Source organism: Carassius gibelio, chromosome A4 (genome assembly GCF_023724105.1).
Source record: "Carassius gibelio isolate Cgi1373 ecotype wild population from Czech Republic chromosome A4, carGib1.2-hapl.c, whole genome shotgun sequence".
Lineage (NCBI taxonomy): Eukaryota > Metazoa > Chordata > Actinopteri > Cypriniformes > Cyprinidae > Carassius > Carassius gibelio.
This window is the reverse complement of record NC_068374.1, coordinates 20,868,403-20,892,845: the sequence shown is the minus strand read 5'-3', so window position 1 is coordinate 20,892,845 and position 24,443 is coordinate 20,868,403. Positions and strand designations below refer to the sequence as shown.

The 24,443-nt window shown below is 34.3% G+C and overlaps 1 protein-coding gene across 2 annotated transcripts in view; it reads left to right on the top strand.

Moving 5' to 3' along the window:
• The window catches only part of LOC127972747 (scm-like with four MBT domains protein 2), a 34,247-nt gene extending 14,161 nt beyond the window's left edge, over nucleotides 1–20,086 (top strand). For both annotated transcript variants that reach the window (XM_052576509.1, XM_052576500.1), the window contains 17 exons: nucleotides 5,726–5,814; nucleotides 8,924–9,167; nucleotides 10,870–10,967; nucleotides 11,068–11,169; nucleotides 11,324–11,471; nucleotides 12,011–12,093; nucleotides 13,190–13,316; nucleotides 13,478–13,591; nucleotides 14,405–14,447; nucleotides 14,651–14,715; nucleotides 14,855–14,994; nucleotides 15,386–15,495; nucleotides 16,443–16,618; nucleotides 16,794–16,957; nucleotides 17,230–17,475; nucleotides 17,599–17,727; nucleotides 18,506–20,086. In XM_052576509.1, the coding sequence (XP_052432469.1) occupies nucleotides 5,726–5,814; nucleotides 8,924–9,167; nucleotides 10,870–10,967; nucleotides 11,068–11,169; nucleotides 11,324–11,471; nucleotides 12,011–12,093; nucleotides 13,190–13,316; nucleotides 13,478–13,591; nucleotides 14,405–14,447; nucleotides 14,651–14,715; nucleotides 14,855–14,994; nucleotides 15,386–15,495; nucleotides 16,443–16,618; nucleotides 16,794–16,957; nucleotides 17,230–17,475; nucleotides 17,599–17,727; nucleotides 18,506–18,646 (2,219 nt within the window). In that variant the 3' untranslated portion in view covers nucleotides 18,647–20,086. The remainder of the gene's footprint in view (nucleotides 1–5,725; nucleotides 5,815–8,923; nucleotides 9,168–10,869; nucleotides 10,968–11,067; nucleotides 11,170–11,323; nucleotides 11,472–12,010; nucleotides 12,094–13,189; nucleotides 13,317–13,477; nucleotides 13,592–14,404; nucleotides 14,448–14,650; nucleotides 14,716–14,854; nucleotides 14,995–15,385; nucleotides 15,496–16,442; nucleotides 16,619–16,793; nucleotides 16,958–17,229; nucleotides 17,476–17,598; nucleotides 17,728–18,505) is intronic.
• Nucleotides 20,087–24,443: the final 4,357 nt, after the last annotated feature.

The following is a 24,443-nucleotide window of genomic DNA, read 5'->3' as shown; positions in this document are numbered from 1 at the left end:
TTTTTTTTTTAAGCTTAAAAAGCTCCAGTCCCATCATTGTTCGTATATGAAAAAGAGCGACTATAGCATTTTTTTTTTTTTTTTAATTTAATTTCCCCTTTTGTGTTTCACGGGAGGAAGGAAGTTGTGCAGGTTTGTAATACCACGAGGGTGAGTAAATGGTGACAGAATTTGAGATTTTTGTGAACTAGTCCTTTAACTTTGGTAGATACACATCATCTCGCATGCACACAAATCTATGCCCATGTCTCTGATGCATGCATTATCTGTTGTTCTGGGTCTTTTTCTATATTTCTCATCTCATCTTTCTCAGACATCCTCCGGAATTCCTCTTCTTTCTCATAATGTCTTTTTTTTTCAATCCCTGTAGCATTTTCTGTTTATCTTCCTTCTTTGTTCCTTATGCTTGCTTGCTTAGGTCTGTGTATTAGATTATGTGAGTATGAATGAGAGTGTGTGTGAGGTGTTAATTTATGGTGGTTTCAGTGTGAGCTTGTGTATTTGCATGAATTTGTGTAGCTGAGACATACAACTCCGGAGGTCATATGTAAAGCTACTTAGCCTGGCATGCTTCACTTGATGCACGCACATCTTTGCACGTATATCATGCTCTGTGAAACCCTTTTTACACCTTTTTCTGTTTCCGGTGCAAAAACAACTGTTAAATGAAAAACATTATGCATACTGATAAAAACAATCATCATTCAAAAAAAATAAATAATAATAAATCATTATTTATATAATATTACATCTATAGAAAAAAATACCAGATAAGAATACAGAACAAATAATTCAAATAAATTAAATAAGACAAAAAAAAAAGTCAAATATATTTAAAATAATAACATTTAGGCATCTCAACATTATAATGTACACTATGAAACATGAATAAAGATTTGATCCCTAAACTCATAAATGTAAAATGCAAAATTGGTAAGATATTTCTACATTTTACAATAACAAGAATCTCTAAAATTCATAAATTAATTCAGAAATTATGTTACGTTTTTGTGGACTCTCCTTTTCTGTTTCTAGTCTTTTGTGAGAGTTGTGTGTGGGTCCTCGGTTTCTCCCGAATAGTGAAGCTGCCCGCTGTTCTTGACAAAAAGCCTTCAGGTCCAATCAGTTTGTTGCCTTCCCAGCATGCTCTGCACATTTCATTTCTTCCCCACAGTGACTTAACGATTTTGAGATTCAGCGTTGGTGCTCAGGACAATTGAGGGACTCGTACACAACAGTTACAAAAGATTGCAAGCAGTCATTGATTCTCAAGGAGACGCCACATGATAACAAGAATCGGGCATATATTAAACTTTTTTTCTCAAACTATTAGCTCACTTGCTTCTCTCTTCTTGGTTCATTTAGACTAAGACGCGATGGAAGTGTTGACATGAGTCATTTAGCCTGATTTGTGAACAGGTTCTTTAAAAGAAGTCATGAGAACCACAAAGAGCTGAATTATTCAGACATCACTACTTTAGGGCATAAAACTGAAACAAACAAAATTGTAAAACATTGCCAACATATTTCAAAGGGATAGTTGACCTTATCTGTTATGTTTTACTCACCCTCAAATGATTCCCAACATGTTCTTTATCTGTTGAACACAAAAGAAAATATTTTGAAGAATGTTGGTAACTGAAAAGTTGATGGTAGCCATTTTTTTCACCATACTGTGGAAGTCAATGGCTACCATCAACTGTTCAGTTACCAACATTCTTCAAAATATCTTCTTTTGTGTTCAACAGCTGAGAAAGCCTCAAACAGGGTTGATTTTGCTTTTTTTTTTTTTTTTTTTTTTTTTTAAAACAGGAAAGAGTTGATTTTTTGTATGTATCCATAGAAATTAAATCCTGTTCACATCAAGAATGATTACTATAAACTACAACAATAACTATATTAGCATCCACATCAACAGACGATAGCGGTTTATTATAAGTGTGTGCTCTTTCATCTGCTGCTTTAAAGCAGGATGCTGATTGGCTGTCAATGTTTATAGTATTCATCGGATGGAAAAATTATTCTGAAAGTGGTGTGGACTCTGCTATCCTTTTAAATTGAGTTAATTAGTTTTTAACTGAATTTACAGTTATTGTTACTGGTGTGAATGGCCTTTAATATGTATTTAACTTAAGTGTAGACTTACAAATTTTTGAATAATACTTGTTTTCTGTATGAACTGAATCAGTTATTCATTCATTCATTACGTTTAATAGCCAATAAGCCTGAAAATAAGCTACTAAACTGATAAACACACACACACACACACACACGCACTTAAGCACACAAGGCTCAGGGTTAATCGCTTAAATATGTGTTGAATTAACATTGTCATGAGCTAAAGTGATGAACTGAAGAGTGTGGAACACACATCTTAAGGGGGTAGTTAGCATGGCAACGGCCCACGCACCCGTTCTAGCGCTACTACTGCTAGCGATTAGCGTACACACTTGTGCTGCAAAGATTACACACCGGGACACAGCTGCATTCTGCCACAAGCACTCATTCACAGACAACTTTTTCTCATTGTAGCTATTAGTGTTGGGTCCTTTAAACCACAAAATTTCAGACAATACTGTGGTGGTTCACCTAGCCACTTCTGTGATGGTTTTATATAGTGAGTAGTCTTTTTGATTTAATAGTGTGGTTTGGCACACTAATGCATTTAACCTTAATATATTTCTGTGGTCAGATGTGATTGTTAAATCCCATGCATGTACAGAATGACTGCATGTGTATGTTTAAAATTATTTAAACTCATTGTTATGCTTGTATAAAAAAAAATGAAAGTTTGGATATTACATTATTAAACCCTAAATATTAATAGTCTAAATGTAGTATTTTTTTTGGCAGCAATAATAATATCCTAAAACCAGAAACCAGCCAAATATCCTGATTAAGCAATGACCTTTTCTGCTGTTAAAAATACTATCCTGGATGTACTAGCTGTTGGCAGGCAAACAGGAAATCATATCATCCTCTTCAGAGACACAGGACAGGTTGTTTCTACTGAACCAGTGAGTCAGTATCACAACGCTTTAACACAGTGTTTTGTTCCCCTTCCTCTCTTGAATAATTGCTTTGATTACACGAGCGAGGGAAACTCTTTTAAATCTGTCCCTGCTGTTTATAGAAGAGTTGTTGGAAGATATGCAAATCTGCTTTTGCAAAATGAATATTTGCATAGAGACTCCCTAGTGCAGAAAAGAGGAAACGCAAACCGGCTCATGTGTCTCTCTTTGAGTTATTGTAAATTATGCATTTCTTTATTTGATCCGAACAAGTCGGTGCAGCCAAAAGAAACAAAAGAAAAAAGGCCACAAGGGACTTTACACTATCTACATCTACATAGACACAATCCCATAAGAAAGAAAAATAACAAATGAGATCTTGTTAAGATCCTTCTTGTTTCTACAAAGCAATGATATTAAATAGAGCAAATGTCAGCTGTTTCTCCTGAAAAATCAGTTAATCTGATTAATGTTCTCAAACTGTGGTCATATTTGCCAATGTAATAAAGTCTGTAATAAAAAGACGCTATATAGAATTTTAGAAGCAACATTTAAACCACAATGTAATACATTTACCACAAGATGCATATTTTAAAAAGTAAGTGTTATAGTGGCTGTAATTAGTAGTTAGTGGGCAACTTTAAAAGAGAAAATAATAGATATAGGAAGATGCATCCTGTTTAAATGGAAATGGCCAGAAAACTAGTCTCTGACGCCTGAGCTTCTGTTATTAAAAAAAGCATGATGATAAATTTAAAGTGTATCTGTAAAAATAGTTGCTCTATTGCAGTCTGTAAAGCATCAAGGGGAAATACAGACAGCACAATGACAGAGCAGATACACCGCAAAACAAATCAAGTTTACTCACTGTTGTTTCCTCCAATTGAACCATAAATCTCTCTTTAATTATAATGTAATAACTAATACTAACTTGCTCAGACTCTGAAAAGATTTTACAAAACCCTGTAAATTTAAATAAAATAAAACAATGCATTACGGAAGTAAAATGTGTTGCAAACACCATTTCAAATAATGGAATAAGCAGAAATATTTGAATATGTAATAAATGTATAATAATAATCGTATCGTAATACATTATCTGTAAATTGTATGCTTTTCTGGAAAAAGTGATCTAGATTGAAGGGATTTGTTGCTATTTACTGGAAACAAGTCAACTGTATTGAATTATGTTTTGTTGTTAACATCTGTTAAAATCATTTTATTATGTGCATGTAAAATATCTCTTTAAGATAAAACTTTTTAAATTAATCTTCTTCAACAAAAATATGATCTTTTCTTAAAAATAACATTTCACAAGTAGGATTAATGGCCTTAAATAATAAACAAAAAATTATATATTTTAAAATTTAATATAAATATATCTAAATTTGCATTCGGCATAGTATGCCAAAATATTGAGTCATTGTAATATCATTATGTCTTTTTGGCATATTCTTGTTCATATTAAAAAGTTAGTATTGAATTTACTTTGAGCCTTTACATACAATAAAATTCAACTGTTTCTACTCCTGCCTCTCTTTCTTTCACTCTCTCTCTCTCTCTCTCTCTCTCTTTGTTTACTCAAATCCTCCGTCAGGGCAGAGATCACACCCACATGAGTGCGATCATGTGTTATTGAGCGAAGCAGTCGTGACGTAGCAGGGCAGAGACACTATTTGGCTCTCAGAGTCAAGCTAAGTCAACAACATAGGAACTTCTGCAGTGTGAATTCTGCTGATGCTAGCGTACAGTTTTGTACGAACGGTGCACAACTTGTTATGATTAATGTGTTGTTGTTCTTCTGTAACACATAACTGGGTAGCACTTTACTGTAAGGAAGTACTGTGTACAATCGTACAAAAGCAAGATATTTGGAGCTGTTTAGACATTCCAATGCAGGAACTGACTTCTTGTTATATACATTTGTAATGCATAAATGAATATTTTATGTGGCTGACACCATGGGGCAGGAAGTAGGGAGATGTTTGAGAGAGAGGAAGTCTATTAAATGGTATATCCTTATATCTGTTGATGTTAGAGTGTGAACTGATGTTTGAAACAACCATGTTTTCAAGCATCAAAACAAAAGTTTAGCTTCATTATATTTTTTCGAATGCATGCTGTTGTAAACCACTAGTTTTGAAAATATTATAAAATTTTGTATGACCACTTATTCTTTTATGTCTTTTAGGAAGTATGTTGTACGCGGTTTCATTTTTATATATATTGAATGTTTTGTAAATATATCTGTTTACATAAAGATATCCCTCAGTACGTTCTTTCATTTTTAAATACATATATCTGTTACGCTGAATGATGAACAATTATTTCACCCATATTTTGAAATTTTATTTTCACAAAATTATGTGAACCATAAAGTAAAAGCTTTCTTTTAACTTAATATACTTTTTGTGCATATAAAATCACTTTTGTTTATTTTATTTGATGCAAACGGCAAAAATAGGATATTGACCCGTGTACAGTGGGCTACAAAAGAGAAGATAAAGCCAGAAAATAGAGTTATATTAGTTGTAATATTAATAGGGGTTATTAATGTAAAAACCACAAACACACACGCATGCACACACACACACAAACAAAAAAAGATAAAATCAAATAGCAACATAATTCTATGCACGAAAGTGTGAATTGTATGTGAATTTGAATTTCTATCATGCAAAACTCTACACCCACTCTTTCTTCATCTCTTTCAGCTATTAAAGAGAAGAACAGTGACTGGACTGAGTTTCTAATCAAAGAGCTCACAGGTTCACGGACAGCACCGGCAAACCTGCTTGAAGGGGTGAGAATGACATTTGTGTTTATGTCTACATTTATATGTTAAATGTACAAAAGTAACTGTTCTTAACATTAACAAATTAGTATCTACAGCATCTACAGCAGAAGTGTCAAACACCATATTTCCAGCCCTACACATGGAACAAACACTGGGCCAAATATTATTATTACTGTAGTATTAGCCATATTATCAAGTGACAGATACATTTGTGCCAAATACCATAATTCTGTTTATTAGCTATATAATTACTGAGAACCTCTAAGTCATTGCTAAAAGGAAAGCCAAATTGGCCTTAATCAGGGCAGACGCCATATTTAATTTAACCTTAATTAAAACAAGACTTAAAAAAAATGTGTAAATGATCATGTGATGGGCTTGCTCAACACAGACAATGGTTTCCTGTGATTGTCTGTGATTGTAAGTAGGGATGTAATGATTAACTGTGAGCCAGTCGAAAATCGATTAAAATATGAGATGATATAAAAAAAAAGGTTGAGATGCCAAACAAATCGCGATCTTGAGGTGGAACTGACTGTTTTTAGAAAAGAGTATGTGGTATTTTCTTTTCATCTTGCCTCTGAACAATGCATTTTAAAGTAGTGTTTATAGACGGTTTCAACGGCAACAACAAAAACAAACTTTACTGCATATGTGCGCTTTTGTGGGCCTAACTTAACTTCCAGTAGACTTCCAAATAGAATCAATAACAACAGCCAAGTCCCTCTAGAGTGATTTTTTTTTTTTTTTTTTGATAACAAACAAAATATGTTTGCTGCGTAGATCAGGCAGACTAAATGAAAATGCTAATTCATTCTTTGCCAGCAGGAGATGTTTTAAAGCATAGACATAAAGTGCGAGAAATAGAGGTTTCCCCAGTAACAGCTGTAAACAAAGCAGAGCTGGTACGCTCACACGCTGCTTTATCAGGCATATAACATGCAAGTGTTCCTTCAGAAATACAGCGATATAAAAACACCTGTGCCTCGTTTTAATATTTAAACATATAAATGTAAGGAATTATTATCATTAAACGTGCAGTGCATAATTAACGTTACTCATGTTTATTCAACGAAGCCTTTTTGAAAATCGATCAGTTTTAAAATTGTGGCGAGTCTCCAAAAATAAATAAATGTATTGGAAACATATCCCGCAGCACAACCACCTGAGCCCAACTTCAGTCTACTCATCGCCTTGACTTTAACTGCGTTTTTAGAAGGTTTTTATGCTTTACAATTTCACAAAACTAAAGTCAGAACATTGTTTTTGCTTCAAATTTCTAATTTATACAGTCAAATTTAGAATAAAAACTACTCATGCTGCATGTATTTTGCATCTTTGTGTGGATCATGATTAGAATCCAGTTAGTGCCTCTAATTAAAAAAATGGAAAGTGCAGACAAAGCTTTAGTTTGTTCATATTAACCCTTTAACTGCATGCTCAACCAAATGGTTGATTTGTCACTTTATGGTAAACGTAGAAAAGCTAAGCTAATGTTTTCAGATAATCCTTTTTGCTGTCAGAATGTACTATTTGCTGAGAAATATAACTTTCTGATCATTCATTATAGTTCATATTTTCTGATTTCCATAGTATGTGTATGAATTCCGGTACTACATTATAATTAAAGAGAGTGTGGTAACTAATGACATAAGGAGATAAGAAATGCAAACAAAAAAATTTTCAAATGCTTTTTTCTTGGTGAGGCAGTTAAAGGGTTAAGGGATTTATTTTATTTGTGTAACTTGTTTGATTCAGGGTTTGTTTTTAAATTTCTATTTAGTTTTGTTAAATTTCAATTTCACAAAGAAACGTGCAGCAATAGCCTAATAAAATGACGTTTTCATTTACTATATAAATCTCATTTTGTAAAAAATAAATAAATAAATGGTGAGAAAATCGAATTGTGAAACCTAAATCGTGGATCAAATCGAATCATGAGTTGAGTGAATTGTTACATCCCTAATTGCAAGACAATAATAAATATGAAAACAAAAAACACAGATTAAGTATTAATTACCAGTGTTTGGAATAACGGCGTTTAAAAGAACGGCGTTAGGTAACGACGTTATTTTTTCAGTAACGCGGTAATCTCACTAATTACTTTTCCTGTCATTACAACGCCGTTAACGTTACTGAACTTTAAATGATTTAATGATTTAAATTGATTTAATAAACTATGCAATCCGAATGCACCCCTGGCTCACACAGCGAGTGAGCAGGTGGGTTAATAATGAGATAAGCGAATATGATTGGCTAAGGCAGAGTCATGTGTTTCATGGTAGCCAATCAGAGCCAGTGTTATTACACACATGCCGGCACATGCGCCAGCGCCAGCAGCGCCAAACACACACACACACGCAACAGCTACACAGAGATTCGCAGCAGCAGCAGAAATGGCAAGTCAGGAGCAATCCGATGAAAAGTTGGCATTTTCAAGGTGGAGATATAAGCACTACTTCAAATTAATTGTGGTCAAATGCAAGAACGTGCATGTAATGTGTACATGTAATGTGTGACACGCATCTACAAAGCTAGTGGCCAAAAACACTTTTCTTACAAAGATTATACTTGAAGTGCAAGATAAAACTCTTGACGTGCAATAAATATAGAAAGTTATGTACAAACACCTGTCTGTTATACTCATTTCAACTGACTTGTGAAAAGTGCAACAAAAAAAAGGACAAATTCTCTGACATATGGCAACCTTTTTTTTTTTTTTTTTACAGTAATGCAAATAGTTACTTGCCATGGTAACGAGTTACTTTTATTATAGAGTAATTCAGTTACTAACTCAGTTACTTTTTGGAACAAGTAACTATAACTAATTACTTTTTTAAAGTAACGTTCCCAACAGTGTTAATTATACACCTAATGTTGTGCTTTAATGCTTCATTTTTCATTAAAAAGAGAAAGAAAGAAGAAATTGTCCAGTACATCCATCTTTTCAACCCCAAATTATGCATTTCATGTCATCATTTCTCCAGACTCTGAAAGTAAAAGTTTCTCAGGAGGGTTCAAAGGCAGTATAGAATCACTGTTAAATTCCCAATTCTTGTTATATGATTTACTTGAATAATATTATTTCTTTGTCTCTCTCTTTCTCTCATCTTAGCCATTAAGAGGTAAAAACACAGTGGATCTGATTGTGGTAGGCTGTGTTTTAGAGGTGCGTGATGCATGTGAACCCAACGTGTACTGGGCAGCACGAGTCAAGAGTAACATCGGTGGACGTTTATGTCTCAGCTATGTTGGATTAAATGACCCCGCCTACGACATGTGGATGTTTTACCTTGACACCAGGCTCCGCCCCCTGGGTTGGGCCAAAGAGAATTATCTATCAATCAAACCACCCACAGGTAAGAGTATGAAGCTGTATTTGATCGCTCTAAAGTGACTAAACTAGACTCTAAAATATAGTCATTTTAATTAAACTAAATGTTACATTAACCATGTCCTCTTTTTTAATTCAAAGTTTTGAGTTAAAGCGGTGCTATTCATAGCCATACTTTAAAAACAAAATTTTTAGGCTTCCCCTCCCATATGCAAATTGTTCTATTGCACAATTGCCAAGCTCTGTGTGCAGCCTGTCTGACTTCCACTCTCTAATTATCATGGATCTGAATTCACATTTCCTTAGAGGAAACCTTGCAAATACATTCAGAGTAACTTGTTCAGACAAGTTCTCTCAAGATCTTGCCTTTCTGTCAGATATGCTTATGAAATCTGTAAAGAATAACTCATGACAACAGTTACATTTTTAAAAATGAATGTGCACCCACAGTGGTAATGCAATGATTTGTTTACATCTGAGGTGTGCATTCATTTGTATTCAATGGGCAGGCAGGAACCAGTTATTCAACTTATTATATTGTTAACAGATGTTTATCTCAATTCCTTTTTTCAAGTTGTTACTAGTTCAAAAGCATTGCTTTAGAATTTTCATTGATGACTGTTTCTAAGCAGTTATATTGAGAAGAGTGAGTGATCGAGTCAGTGTGATTACCTGCATCTGTCGTGGCTCTTAACACTGTCGAGAGGTAGAGACAATGCCACAAATAGCAAAGCAATTCATTTAACTACATTTTCATGACTACATGAAACTACATGAAAGTACAGAATGATTGATGGATGGATAAATGTACAGAATGATTTAGGGGTGAATGGATGGAAGTACAGAATGATTTATGGATGGAGGGTGGAAGTGCAGAATGCAGGATGGATGGATGGATGGATGGATGGGAGTACATAATGTTGGATGGATGGATGGAAGTACAGCATGCTGGATTGATGGATGGAATGCTGGATGAATGGAAGTACAGAATTATTTATGGATGAATGTATGGAATGCTTTTGCAATTACAGAATGATTGGCGGAAGAATGGATGTATACAAGTACAGAATGCTAGATGGATGGATGGGAGTACAGAATAATTGGGGGTGGGCGGGTGGGTGGGTGTATGGATGGATTGATGGATGGATGGATGGATCGAAGTGCAGAATGATGGATGAATAGATAAACAGAGCTAGAGATAGATGGATAGATAGTGGTTTAATAAACAGTTGAATAAATACTTGGTTGAATTGATGAATAACTGCATGGATGGACGGATGGATGAATATATAACTGGATGAACAGTTGGATGAATTAATTCTTTAATGGATGGATGGATGGATGGATGGGTAAATAAATATTCCAAATAAATATTTGGAGAGATGGTGGATTGATAAATATTTAGTAAATAATTACTTTAATAAATGGAGAGGAAGGATGGATGGGTAGGTGAAGGATGGTTTGATGAATACTGTAAATAAGTGGATAGATGGATTATGGATGGATTGAGGGAATAGCTGGAGGGATGAAGTATTGTTAGATGAATACATTTGTGGATGGATGGATGAATGGATGGATAGTTGGATGAATAAATATTTGTATTTACAGTATGGATGATGGATGGATTGATATAGCTGGATGAGTACATGGATGGATGGATGAATAGTTGGATGAATAAAAAGGTGCATAGGTGGATGGCTGAGATTGTTTCTCTCTTTCTCTTTTAGATCTGTGTGATTTGAGGAGCAGCTCAGAATGGACTGAAGCTTTAGAAGAAGCCACAGCCGAAGCCTTGAAAAGTCCCCTTCCACTGGAGGTTTTCAAGGTATGTATGTGTTTCAGGAAAGTTGGAGCAATGGGGCACTGTATTACACAAAGCTCTTGATAAATTTCACAACTGATATCTGTATGTGTGTGTGTTCCAGGATCATGCTGACCTACACACACACTCCTTCAGGCCAGGAATGAAACTTGAAATGGTGACACCCAAAGAACCCTTCCACATCTGCCCTGTGTCTGTAACTAAAGTAAGTTTTGTTCTCACACACACACAAACACACACACACTAGATGAAGGGTTATGCTAGAGGTTATAATTACTAGCCACCTACCCTAACATCAGACTCTCTCTCTCTCTCTCTCTTTCTCTCTCTCTCTCACATCATGTCTTTCTGTTCTGCAGGTCTATAATGAATGCTACTTTCAGATCACAGTTGATGACCTCACAGCTGAAGCCACTCCCACATGCGTGGTGTGTCACGCTGATTCACCGGGCATCCTGCCAGTGCAGTGGTGTCTGAAGAATGGTGTTGGACTGGAGAGGCCACAAGGTGGGTGTGACAGTGTTAATGGGATTTTTGCTCTATTCAATTCATTTTTAACTTAATACGAGTCTTTATCGATGCTGTTTGCCTATTATCTCTTTTTTATTTTCCGTCAGTGTGGTATGTATTTGTATTGCCCAAGCATTTGCACTGCTGCATCAGAGGATAAAATGAGTAAAAGCATTGGAAAATAATAATGGAAAATAAAGCTAGAAATACAAATAAAGTACAGTATATATATATATATATATTATATTTGCATAATTAAATATTTATATATAACATTAATAATAATGATAATTTCTTATAAAACAATTATCAAATATAATTAAGGATGAAAGATACATGAAATTACAGTACATACTGTATGTGTGCATATATATATATATATATATATATATATATATATATATATATATATATATATATATATATATATATATAGTACAATCAAATTATATTTGCTTATAATATGTCTCTCTGTTTCACTCTCTTATCATCTCTCTATCTCATCTGGTTTTTCTCGATGTCCCAATTTCTGTCAGGTTTTGAGTCACAGGACTTCGATTGGGCGGACTATCTCAAACACACTGGCACTGAAGCAGCTCCAGACGTGTGTTTCCCAAACGTAAGACACTATCTCTCAAATGTTTCCCCAGAGCTGGCTCATCTTTAGATGACCATGCGTACGGTTTGGTGAAATCTGAACAAAACTTTGGGGATTTCTTCTTATTTAGATAAAGTCTGATGAAAATGTGGCAAGTATTGGGTTTCCCCACTGCAATGCTGATCACATTGACACACACAAGGTGCTAAAAGATTATTTTGGTTTTGTGAGAAATACCCCTCTGCTCTTGTGTTTCCCAATCCTCATAAAGTTCAAAGTTCAAACAACATTTTGGGGGCTATAAAATAAGATGATTTCCTGGTAAGGCATACATGTCCTAAATCTACCTTTGTTTTGGTTAAACAATATAATATATGAATAAATACATCAATAAAATCTATCTATCTATCTATCTATCTATCTATCTATCTATGTATCTTTTTATCATTAGAATATTTTAAAGTATATATTTACTATGTATTAACTTGATGGTGTCTTTTGTCCACCTTATATTACTTTGTATTACATAAATCTTAAGATAAATATTTGTAATTATTTAAAATTGGTAAATATAATAAGCATACATAGTCACAAAGCACAAAGTGTGTCTGTGTGTTTTTGCAAAATGAGAGGGATCATACAAAATGCATGTTATTTTTCATTCAGCATTGTCCTGAATAAGATATTTGCATTAAAAAATGTTGCATTAAAGATATATATCTTAGTTTGTAAAATCAGTATATTATCCACTGTATACCTCTAGTCTCTGACATGTAAGCTAATCTTAATTAATAATGGTAAATAATTTTTTTGCATCATAAATGTTACAGCTGGAGCACTGACCAATCAGCATCCAGCACTGGAATTTTAAAGCCCATGAAATTCCACAAATTATTTTGGGATTTGAGATAAAAGCTACGACTGCAGGCTTGTTCGCAGTTTATTTTGCACCAGTTATTGGATCTAAATGGTCATAAGTTCTATAAATCTGTTCGCTATTATTTTGGTGGATATATTAACCTGTTTGTTTTCATTTATTGTGATATGCATTGTTTCATGTAACTGGACACATGGCGCTTCATCTCTGACCTGTTTTTTCTGCATTGTGTGTGATCAGGCGTCTCAGAGCAGGGGCTTCTGTAAGGATATGTGGCTTGAAGCCGTGAATCCACTCCAACCTTCCGAACTCTGCGTTGCTCGAATCACTCAGGTCAAAGGTCGACTTCTCTGGCTCAGACTGGAAGGTAGGAATAAACACAGCATGTACTGTATGTTAACCTTCTTTGCTTGTTATTTAATAGAAATCTTCCAAAGCTATGAGCTTGAAGTAAATACCAAAGGATATGACATACTGACATATGGTTGACACATAGTTTTCACCTCTGCTGTCTGTCTTTGTCTCGAGGTCTGACCAAGCCGTTACCGGATTGTATAGTGGATGTTGAGAGTATGAATATCTTCCCTGTGGGCTGGTGTGAAGCTAACGGCTATCCACTAACACATTTACAAAAGACAGTCTGTGAGTCTTATGGATTCTTTTATGTCTGTGACCACAACATATGCTCTCAGCTTGACATTTATTGATTTATTGACATATAATTGGCTTCTTTTTGGCTTTTTTAACCACACAACCCTAAAACAAATCACAATGCAATGTGTAAAATCAAAAATTTGGAAAAATAAAAGACCCAGTCAGGTCACACTTTATTTTAGGGTCCAATTTTCACTATTAACTAACCATTAACTATGACTTTTGCTTCAATTAACTCCTTATTTGCTGCTTATTAATAGTTTATAAGGTAGTTGTTAAGTTTAGGGTATTGGGTAGGATTATGGATGTCATGCATTATATGTATTTTATAAGCACTAATAAACAGCCAATATGTTAATAATAGACATGCTAATAAGCAACTAGTTATTAGTGTGAATTGGACCCTATACTAAAGTTGTTTATGCATTGTATTTGTAAATTAATTTTTTAAACACATTTATGTATAGTAAGACTGGAAAATCCATGGAAATTCTCTGGTGAAAACTTTTGAAGAACACTGATATTTCATGTTAAAATATTTGATTTGAAAATATATACGGCTATGCTTTACCAATGAGATCAGTGCAACAGGATGACGATATACTGTAAACCAAGACAACTTTAATAAACCTGTTGCATGTCACCTCTCACTTATACAGATCATACCTTACTCTGCTCTTTGAAAGCAAACCAAACAAGATTTTTTGTAACCATTTTATGGTATTTTCAGAGAACAGAGAAAAATCATAGAAATGTCCCTATTTTCCCCAGTGAGTCATGTTTTTGTATGGTATGTTTCAGGTCTGCCTCAGAAGAAGATTGCTGTTGTTCAGCCTGAGAAACAGTGAGTAGATGTACTCATGGACATTGTTAACCACGAGTCTTTCTGTTTGCATCTAAATGTGTCATGCATGTGACTCATCTACTTCTTGTTTCCTTCTGTTTTTGTTGTCCAAAATATATATTGATGCTGTATTTTTCTGTAGTTTTGAATAGGATGGTAATAACTTGATTTGGATTGATTGATTGATTGATTGATTATTTTAGGTTGGTCCCCTCACAGCCACCTGATGCCCCTCTTAACCTGTGCTCATCCATCGCCATGGACACAGGTTTTACATTATTTACTACATAGTCTACCTATAATTTCATTTGAGCCTTGCATTTACAGTACAGCCAATTCATTGTCAGCATTATAATCAGAACTGGATTTTATGCTAATCATTGCTATTGCGTGTATGCGTTGTCTAGGTTTGGTGAATGGAAAGTACTGTTGTTCTCAGCTCTTCATCAATCATCGCTGTTTCTCTGGTCCGTATCTCAACAAAGGCCGAATCACTGAGTTACCAAAGGCTGTGGGGCCCGGCAAGTGTGCTGTAGTCCTCAAAGAGGTACAATCCTTGCTTATATGGGTAGTTGACTTGTTGCCAATAATAACGAATTTTAGATGTACAGCATAAATTAATGTGTAGTTGCTGATTCTGCAAGCCCCCCCTCCCCAGTTTTTATCAACTATTTGCCTTCACTAGTTTGTTTTAAATAGGGTGTGATAATTTCATTGCCATTCTATATTTAAATGAGGTAATGAAAGTTATGCATCCACAATTATAGGCACTAGTCAAATAGTTTTAGATATATTTCATATCAGCTGCCCAATAGCTGTAGTTCATATGCGCGTGTTTGTGTTTTTAGGTGTGTTTGAATTTGTTTGTATATATTTATGTAACGTGATTCATTAAATGAATATCATGATGTATTCATAGTGATGTTATTTTCTCACAGATCCTGACAATGTTAATAAACTCAGCGTATAAACCTGGCCGTGTGCTCAGAGAACTACAGATGGTGGAAGACCCACAGTGGAACTGTCAGGAAGAAACCCTGAAAGCCAAGTATGAACACACACACACACACACACACTCATGTTAACTTAGTCATCTAATTGAGAATATACCAGAGACATTGATTCTTTTTTTTAAATCTAATTAAAATGTACCCAGACTAAACCTATCCATAAAAGAAAAGGTTTTGTATTTGCAGAATTAAAATAATTATAATTGATTTTTTTTAAACAGCAATGATAATTGGAGGATTTGTCAGACTTCGCTTACTCCCTATGATATAATACAAATGATCACATTGATGCAATTGTGTGATTGTGTGATGTAATTTTGTAATTGTATATATATATATATATATATAAATTGTGTGTGTTTTTTTTTTACTTTTTGATGTTGTTGATTGAGTTGAAGCTATAATTCTGGAATTCTGACATGTTACTGTATCTCACAATTCTGAGTTTTTTTTTGCAATTCTAACTTTTTCTGAGAATTGCGAGATAAAAACGTTCAATTATTAGTTAATTATTCAAAATTGAAAAATAAAAAATTACAAAATCAGAGAAAAAGTCACAATTGCGATGTGTTAACTGGCAATTACGAGTTTATAACTTTCATTTGTGACATAGGAAGAAAAGTCAGAATTGTTAGATGTTCACTTGCAATTGCGAGAAAGAAAGCCAAAATTCTGAGACAATTACCTTTTTTTAATTCCATGGCATTAACAAGCTTCCATACTTTTGTCTGATGACTTAAGCTAATCAATTCTTTTAACCTGTCCATTAAAAAGACTTGTGTGTGTGTGTGTGTGTGTGTGTGTGTGTATAATTCTAAAAGCAAAAATATATTACTGATAATTTAGCAAACATTCAAAATGAAAGTGCATTCATAATGAACTGAGCTTTCTTTCATTTGCATAATTAGATTTTAAGACAGCTGATGAGCAAAGTCATGTGAGCTGAACATCTAAAATGTTTCATCTTCATAATGTTTGTTTATAGATATAAAGGGAAAAGCTATCGGTCCAACATGAGGATCGTGCGAACAGCAGATCAAGTGTCAGAGTTTTGTCGTCGAGTATGCGAGAGACTTCAGTGTTGTCTGAATCTTTTCGGCCCAACAATCGTGTCCGACAAGTGCCCTGAAAACTGCTTCAGTCAGACCAAGACCAAATACAGTGAGTGTTTTACTCCTGTATGGTGATGGAAAGTAAAGTTTGCTCTAACTTGAAATTAAAATTACATATTTCACTTGAGCAAGGTATCATTTTCTCCAGAAACACACACAGATACACTGAGACTCACATGTGGTAGCTCTTGCTAACTGTGCGTGTACAATTATGCCTGATGTAGCATATTACAAGAAGAGGAAAGTTGGACGGCCAAGTTTAGGGGAGAATGCTCAGGATGGTGACATGACCAAACCAGCACGACGGCGGAAGAAACGCAAGGCCATCTTTGTCCAGAAGAAACGGCGCACTTCCATTGTAGGATACCAAACCACAGAGTCACCTCAGGTCTGCCAAACCACACGAACACAGACAAAAACACACACTCAGAGACATTCACTTGCAACTACTGAAACTTAGTCTTGGGAAGTAAGCAAATGCAAGTGCATATACAGAAATGGGCATAAAAAATACATGAACATGTATTTAAAATAAAAAATACTGTTTGGAAAAATTTTAATCTTGTCCTAAGTAGGCAACTTTCTATTAAAATTCAGATTTTGCCCAAAAGCTTGACTGGCACTTTAAGATCCAGTGTAACCCTGTTCATGTGTCTTTAGGATAGCGATTATTACTATGATGATGAGGAAGAAGATTTTGAGGAGTGGGGCAGTGAGGTTAGTTCCAGCTCAACGCGTGAGGAGAACTCCTTCAAGGACGTCCCGAAGAGAGGAAGACCACCGCGCCGGGCTGCTCTCCAGCGCAGGGCGACCCATCCAGGGCCGGAGACATCAGACAGATCCTCTCCCAGAAGAACCACACGCTCGGTTTCTTACAGCCAGAACCAGACGGCCAAAAACACAAAGGTCAAATATCCACATAGACCTTTTGTGTGAATTCTTTCCCGAATGTAATATCTGTCATTTTTTATGTATGCCTAGCGTTGAATTGCATTAGATTGAGTGAACTGTGCTTGTGTGCATATGTAGACTGAGAGTTTTGAAGAGGAAGATCGTCTGGTGTTAGAGAGGAATCCTCTGGAATGGAGCGTCTCTGATGTGGTTGACTTCATCACATCCACAGATTGTGCCTCTCTGGCAAAGATATTCCAAGAGCAGGTACAGTACCCTAACTAAACCATCATTTGGCCCGTTCCAATCAAGCTCTCAAGAAATTCATCAGATTTCTTAGTACAGTAAGAAAGATTAGAAAAGATTGATTATTTTACATTTTAAGATTTAATATGTCAGACTTCTGTAAATATGCTAAATACTGTAACATCTGTTCAGTCTTTTATTTTATTTCTGTAATTTAAATAGTCAAAGATTATGATTTTTATTGCTATGTAATTTAATTTTTTTTCATAATTGATATTAATATATTGAAGGATATATATTAAAAGGCCAGACAGTGTTTTGTCAAAGATGATTATTTTTATTTTATTATTTTCTAAAATCCAGATACTCAAAGACTGATTGAGTTTTCTTTTAATCATTTGAAATGGTCAAAGATTGAGGTTTCAATCTGTGAACTGTGAACTGAAATAATCAATTATTATAATAATTGCACTAAATTATCAAAGTTTATGATGTTTTATTAGTGTTTTTATTCTTGTTATATATTATTCTAAATAAAATATATTTCTGTATACATTTTATTTTATTTTTCATTTTTTTCGTCATAAAATATTAGCATTGTTAGTTTTATATTGCAGGCTTTTTTATTTTATGAATGTTCTACACTGCAGCTTAGAAAACTCAAATGAAAATGCACTCAGATACACACCTACGAATCATACATTTGCTATGAGAGTGTGCAAAACTGAAGCAAACAAGAACAAGCAAAACCAGTAAAAACTATAAATCTAAAAAAATCATACCTTTTTTCCTTCTCAAGGACATTGATGGCCAGGCCCTGTTGCTGCTGACGCTTCCTACAGTCCAGGAATGTATGGACCTAAAGCTCGGCCCCGCCATCAAACTCTGTCATCAGATCGAGCGAGTCAAAGTGGCCTTCTACTCCCAGTTCGCTAACTAAGCTAACTTTCTGCCTCGGTGGACGTTAATCAACAGAGACCTATGTATTGTACTCAGGGGATGTAAAGAGTCATTCCATCCATCAGGAAGCCTCAGGTTGCCTCATACCGAATGGATTATTATTATTTTTTTCATCATTTGCCTTCAATATGAGATTTAGTCATGGAACATGACATTATTTCTGCTTTCCCTGCTAAAGAAAACCTACCCGGACTCCCAGTCTAGTCAAACTGGTGTTTAGAGGATTTGTTCGGATGGTTAGCTGGAAAAGTACCAAAAACCTCTTAAAAAGCCATCAAAATAGACCAGCCTGACCATGCTTCAACAACCTCACACTCTTGAAAATAAAAGATCCAAAAGGTTGCCATAGATAAGTTCTTCTTTCATTTTTTTCTTAGTGTGAATCACATTTTAGAAAAAGAAATGTTTTCCACTATAAAGAACCATTTATGTTAAGCACTGATGCCAATAAAGAATCTTTATTTTTTAAGAGTGTAGTTTTTTTTTTTCATGAGTGTGGTGAATCTAGAGGAGGTTTAGGAAATCCAGATGTTTCAGAGGACTGTTTAAATGTTTGGATGAAGATCTCGGTGGTAATAAGGACACATCTAAACTGTGAAAAACCTCCAACCCCTGAGTTTACTGCAGAACTATCGGAAATTTTATTAGTCTTTTAAGACCAAATGATATTTATAACTGCAAATGACATATGAAGTATTAACTAATAATTGTAATATTTATTTTATTCTAAACTATTTTTATAATGTTTGTTTAGAGCTTAGACGCAATTTAACACCTGAAAAAAATCTACTTGGGCATTATGAATTCGGGAATATTAGTAATATAAGAACTGATTTAAATGAATTAAATGTATGTTAAACTTATGTTGTGTGTGTGCATGAAAGCTGGGGTTCATGCATATACATATAAATCCACACATATCGATTTTCCCATGCCTTTTGTTTGTCGAATGCAACGTTTGTTTCTCTTTCAAATTCAAGGGCAATTATATTTCTGAGGAGCTGCCTTTTGTCACAGCTTATGTATATTGTATGTAAATGTCATTTGTGATCTATGCAAAACTGGATATGTTTTCTATATATTTTTTGTTGTAACGATTTTCTTAGTGATATATATTTTTACTTCACTCCGTTGTATGACACATACCTTGTTTACAAGTAGATTGTATTCAAAACTGATTAACTGCTGTTGAAATATTTTCAATCATCATTGTGTCCATTTTCAATGCTTAAAACGTTGCAATAATTAAATATGGTTCATGTTTGAAAGTCCCGGAAATATAAACTACACCAGCTGTCCATTATTTTGACTCGCTGCTCAGTTTGTAAATTCAAACAAAAATGGCATAGAGCATGCTTTCAGTGGAAGTCTACAGGACAAGGCACTTCTAATGGGATATTAAAGTGATTTTATTATATTAGTCTCTTGTATAACGTTTAATAACTGATGCTGAACTTGTGTATTTTAATGCAGTGTTTTGCCCTATAGGCTTTAATTGCAAATGCATTACTGTAAATCTACATATATTCTGCGGTTAATCAACAGTGTCACCATTTATAGAATCTGTATTTAACCTGAAACATTCCTTTTATTATTAAAAATAGCAGCGTGCATGGTTTTTCCTTATCTGTTAATTCCGAGAGAATTTGAAACAAATGTGAACTTATTTACACTAATATGTACACAATTTCCAGTAAACACTAGGCACAACCCACTCAGCTGTCGGTCGAGGCTAAAATATGGTGATATTGCATAACCACTAGAGGGTTTTTTCATGAACAGTTCTCAAATTATACAAAGTAGGTTCTGGTTTATTTATATATTTTATACATTTCGCAGATGCTTTACAGTGCATTCAGGCTAACATTTTTACCTAATATGTGTTCCCTAGGAATCGAACCAACAACCTTGCGCTGCCAATGCAATGCTCTACCACTGAGCCACAGGAACACTGTCTGACACAGAACTATATATATATATATATATATATATATATATATATGTGTGTGTGTGTGTGTGTGTCTTCGTCTTCTACTGAATCTAACTGGAGACCTATTTGTACTGCTGCAAGTTCTCATGGTTGCCAGGCAACATTATTTCAAAGGTGTGCTGCATGCGGCTCCAGCAGTGATGTGTCTGACCACAATCAAGATGTTTCTTTTCGTTAACGAGCCCACTTGACTTTTAGTAAGCAACATTTCAAAGGCAGCATGCCTAAAACACACACACACACACACAAACACACACAAATGAGATATGCTTAATATCTCAATAGATAATGTCATTAAATGGGAAACAAGACTGTTGGTTAAGTCTCCAATTTATCAGATGTTCAAAAATTCCTAGGTGTGTCTGCTGGAGTTCCAAAAGAAATCGCAATAATCTTTCAGAAAAGTCTGTAATCAAATGTACGAGATCTCAGAATGAAGATTTGGTGTGTGTTTGTTGTTCTTCTTGATTTTAGGAGGAACATCTGACGTAATACATCCAGTACTTCAAGTTTTCAGCGTCTGCTTTTACTGTAGCTACATGCTATGTACAAACTGTAGTGACAACTAGGTACCAAAGTACCTTAACCCATGTGGTTACCTTCTGTTTCTCAGTTCTTTCATGGGTCGAATGCAGCAACCGCTAACAGTTTTGGTAAACTATATACAAAAGGAGCTTCAAGTGCTGAGTGCAGACTGTAGAAGGTGTATGTTACTGTAAAATCACATAATTAATGATCAATTAATCATCTGTCCAGTAAGCTGTTCTCAAACTATGGAATGTTTGTATGCTAACTGTCATCCAGTATTGAAACCTTTCACATACCATGAAACCCAATTTTAAGGTTCACAGCATTACTGACTTCGCTATTCTGTCAGATGATTCGGTGTCATTTGTGGATGATTATGAGCATGACTCTGTAGATAATATCAGGGGCTGGCAACAAACAGGATTCTGTATGTGTGTCTGTTGGTGTAAAACAAAACAAATAAAAGCTTGCATGGGTTAACCACAAAGCTCATTCTCATACTAACTCAAAAAAACTGGGTCACTTCCAACATTTAGGGGGGTGACAGGGGCCAGTTCTGAATTGTTGGCTGCTGTTTCTCCTTTGAAATAAGCTTCCTTTTAGATTTGCACATTTTGCATGCAATCGGAAATCAAGATACAGCTTCAAGGACGACTGTTTCTCTCTACTTGTTTTACCGCAATGGAGTTGAAAGGTGCAACAAACACACACACACAAAGAGACCTACACACCTGCTTAGACCTGAAAAGCACTTAAAGTTAGTTGATAAATACATTCTAAAATGAATTGGCGGCACCTTCTGCTAATAAACTAGCATAATGTTTCAACACACTCGTATAGCAATATTGTAATTATTTTTGTGAATTGGTGGCTAACTCACATGAATTTGTACAATTTCATTTGTATGCAATTACAAAATAAAACACTGCAATGGCATGCACAATTAACAATAAATCACCTGTACAGATTTTTTTTCTTCTTTTAGTTTCTTACCGTGTATTTTTATACAGTCTATCAATATTCCCACTGATGGGTAGGTTTAGAAGTGGACCATCTTGATATCAGGTTGGATTATTGAGTAGCCTAATGAAAATAAAAATACATTTCTTCATAAAATGTAAAATATCTGATGTAATTGATTTTCTCATTAACTGTGATCTGACCTTTTCTGATTCTTAAGATCAATCTTTACACTTTGCCTTTTCTTACAAGTAGATACAAGTAGTGCTTCCTGTACTGCAGATGTCACTTTTAACATTAATATTAATACCTCTAACACTAGCTTGCTCTATTCTTTTTCTATTCTATCGGATATCTTTTTATTTATTATATTATTTAAAAGCCCATGCTACGTGTACTGTGTTAAGCTAACTGAGACTTGTTATAACACTTATATATCATTGCTCTTTTTGTTGTTTTTAATTGCTTCCACTGACTTCATTTGTAAGTTGCTTTGGATAAAAGCGTCTGCTAAATGAATAAATGTAAATGTAAATGTGATATTTTGTAATATACAAAGTTAAATGGTTGCCAGTATCAGTGATTCACCCTGAACAATTGTCTATTAGAAGATACATAAGAACCTGGTGCAACATGGATAATGAGATTTGAATATGACAGCAAATTGTAAGATTTTCAGTAAAAGGCTGTTTTCCAGTAAATGAGAACTACTTTATAAAACCAGGTCTAAATGTCCACTCAGAAAGATCTCAGTTTTGATTATTTATTTATAATACAGAATGTATATCGTGAGTTTTACACTACTTTTATGCATTCCTGATTTGTATGTTTCTGATTGTTTGTCATATTCAGTTACGCAGTCTCAATCTGTACAAAGCACAACGCATCATTTCCTGTCTGCTACAGTCATGGAGGGGTGTTTTGGAAAAGTGTTGTAAAGTGAAATTAAATTCATGCCACTCATGGAAAAGATGATCAGGATGAACCACACTATTTCGGTGTTTTTTTTTTTTTCTTTCTTTTTTTTTTTTTTTTGTGCGTGTTTTTATGTCTTAAAGTATCCCTGGCATTATGAATATTTTTCCAAATAAAAAAGTTTTCCAGTTTCCCTCAACAACCAATTCAGTCCCACGGCTGGATATTTCACTGCATGGGGCATTTCAGCAATCTGTGTGAGTGTTTGTTTGTGTGTGTATGTGTGTGTGTTTGTGTATGTGTGTGTGTGTTCTTTCATTTATATTCACTGTGAATGACTGCATGCAAGCTGCTTAAACAGAGAAAATGGTTTTGAGAAAATGGTTTCATTTTCATTTATATTTCCTGTAAAAATAACACTAACAGAAGCAATAAAAGAGAAAGTGTTTGCGTTTCATTGCCCTTAAGCATAAACAGGAATGGTACATTTATGATCTACACATTTGTTTTCTATATTACCAGTTGAAATGCATGTTTGTTTGTTTTTATAAAATATAAATAATTTTCAGAGTTCATTAATAAAGGTCAGACTTTTTGCTTATTAAAATAACTTCAACTTATTTTATTCACTGCTCTGAAAGTGTCAAAACAAACTATTGGGGGAAAAAAGCTCAAGAGTTATTTCTAACAAACACTTTATTAAAAACAAATGTTTAAATTACACACACACACACACACTCTCACACACACACACATATGTATACATATACATATTTGTATTTTTATTTATAATTTATACTGTATTATATTATATTAAATTATTATCTTGTTTTATAGAAGTATTTTGTTATCAAGTTTCTCAGTTTTCCTATATGTATACATTAAGATAACAGTAAAAATGAAAAAATACACAGTACAGTACTTATTAAAATACTAAAATATTTTCCAATGTTCAAATGTGTAAAACAGAGTGGAACATTATGAGAAGTGTGAGAATTATGTGAAGTATATATGCGTTTGTTTTTTTTGTTTTGTTTTTATTAACAGTATACTTTGGAATTGGGAATTTTGTACTAAGTAACATATAAGTAATATATATTTCAATATATGAAATGTGAATGTAAGTATTGATGCAGTATAATTAGCAGTGAAAGTAGTTAGACTTTGAAAATCGATCTGGTATGTCTAGATGAGTAAATAAGAAAAAAGAAATATGATGCTAGCATACAAAATATTCAGTCAGTGTTTCATGCGGTCATATTAATTGGTATAAATCACAATTCCAATCTCAGAAAAAATAAAAGGTATAGATAAATTATTTTCCCTAGAGCTTTTCTTAATTAGCTACACACTGAGATTAAGTGGGGCTTTTGGCAGTCCATGG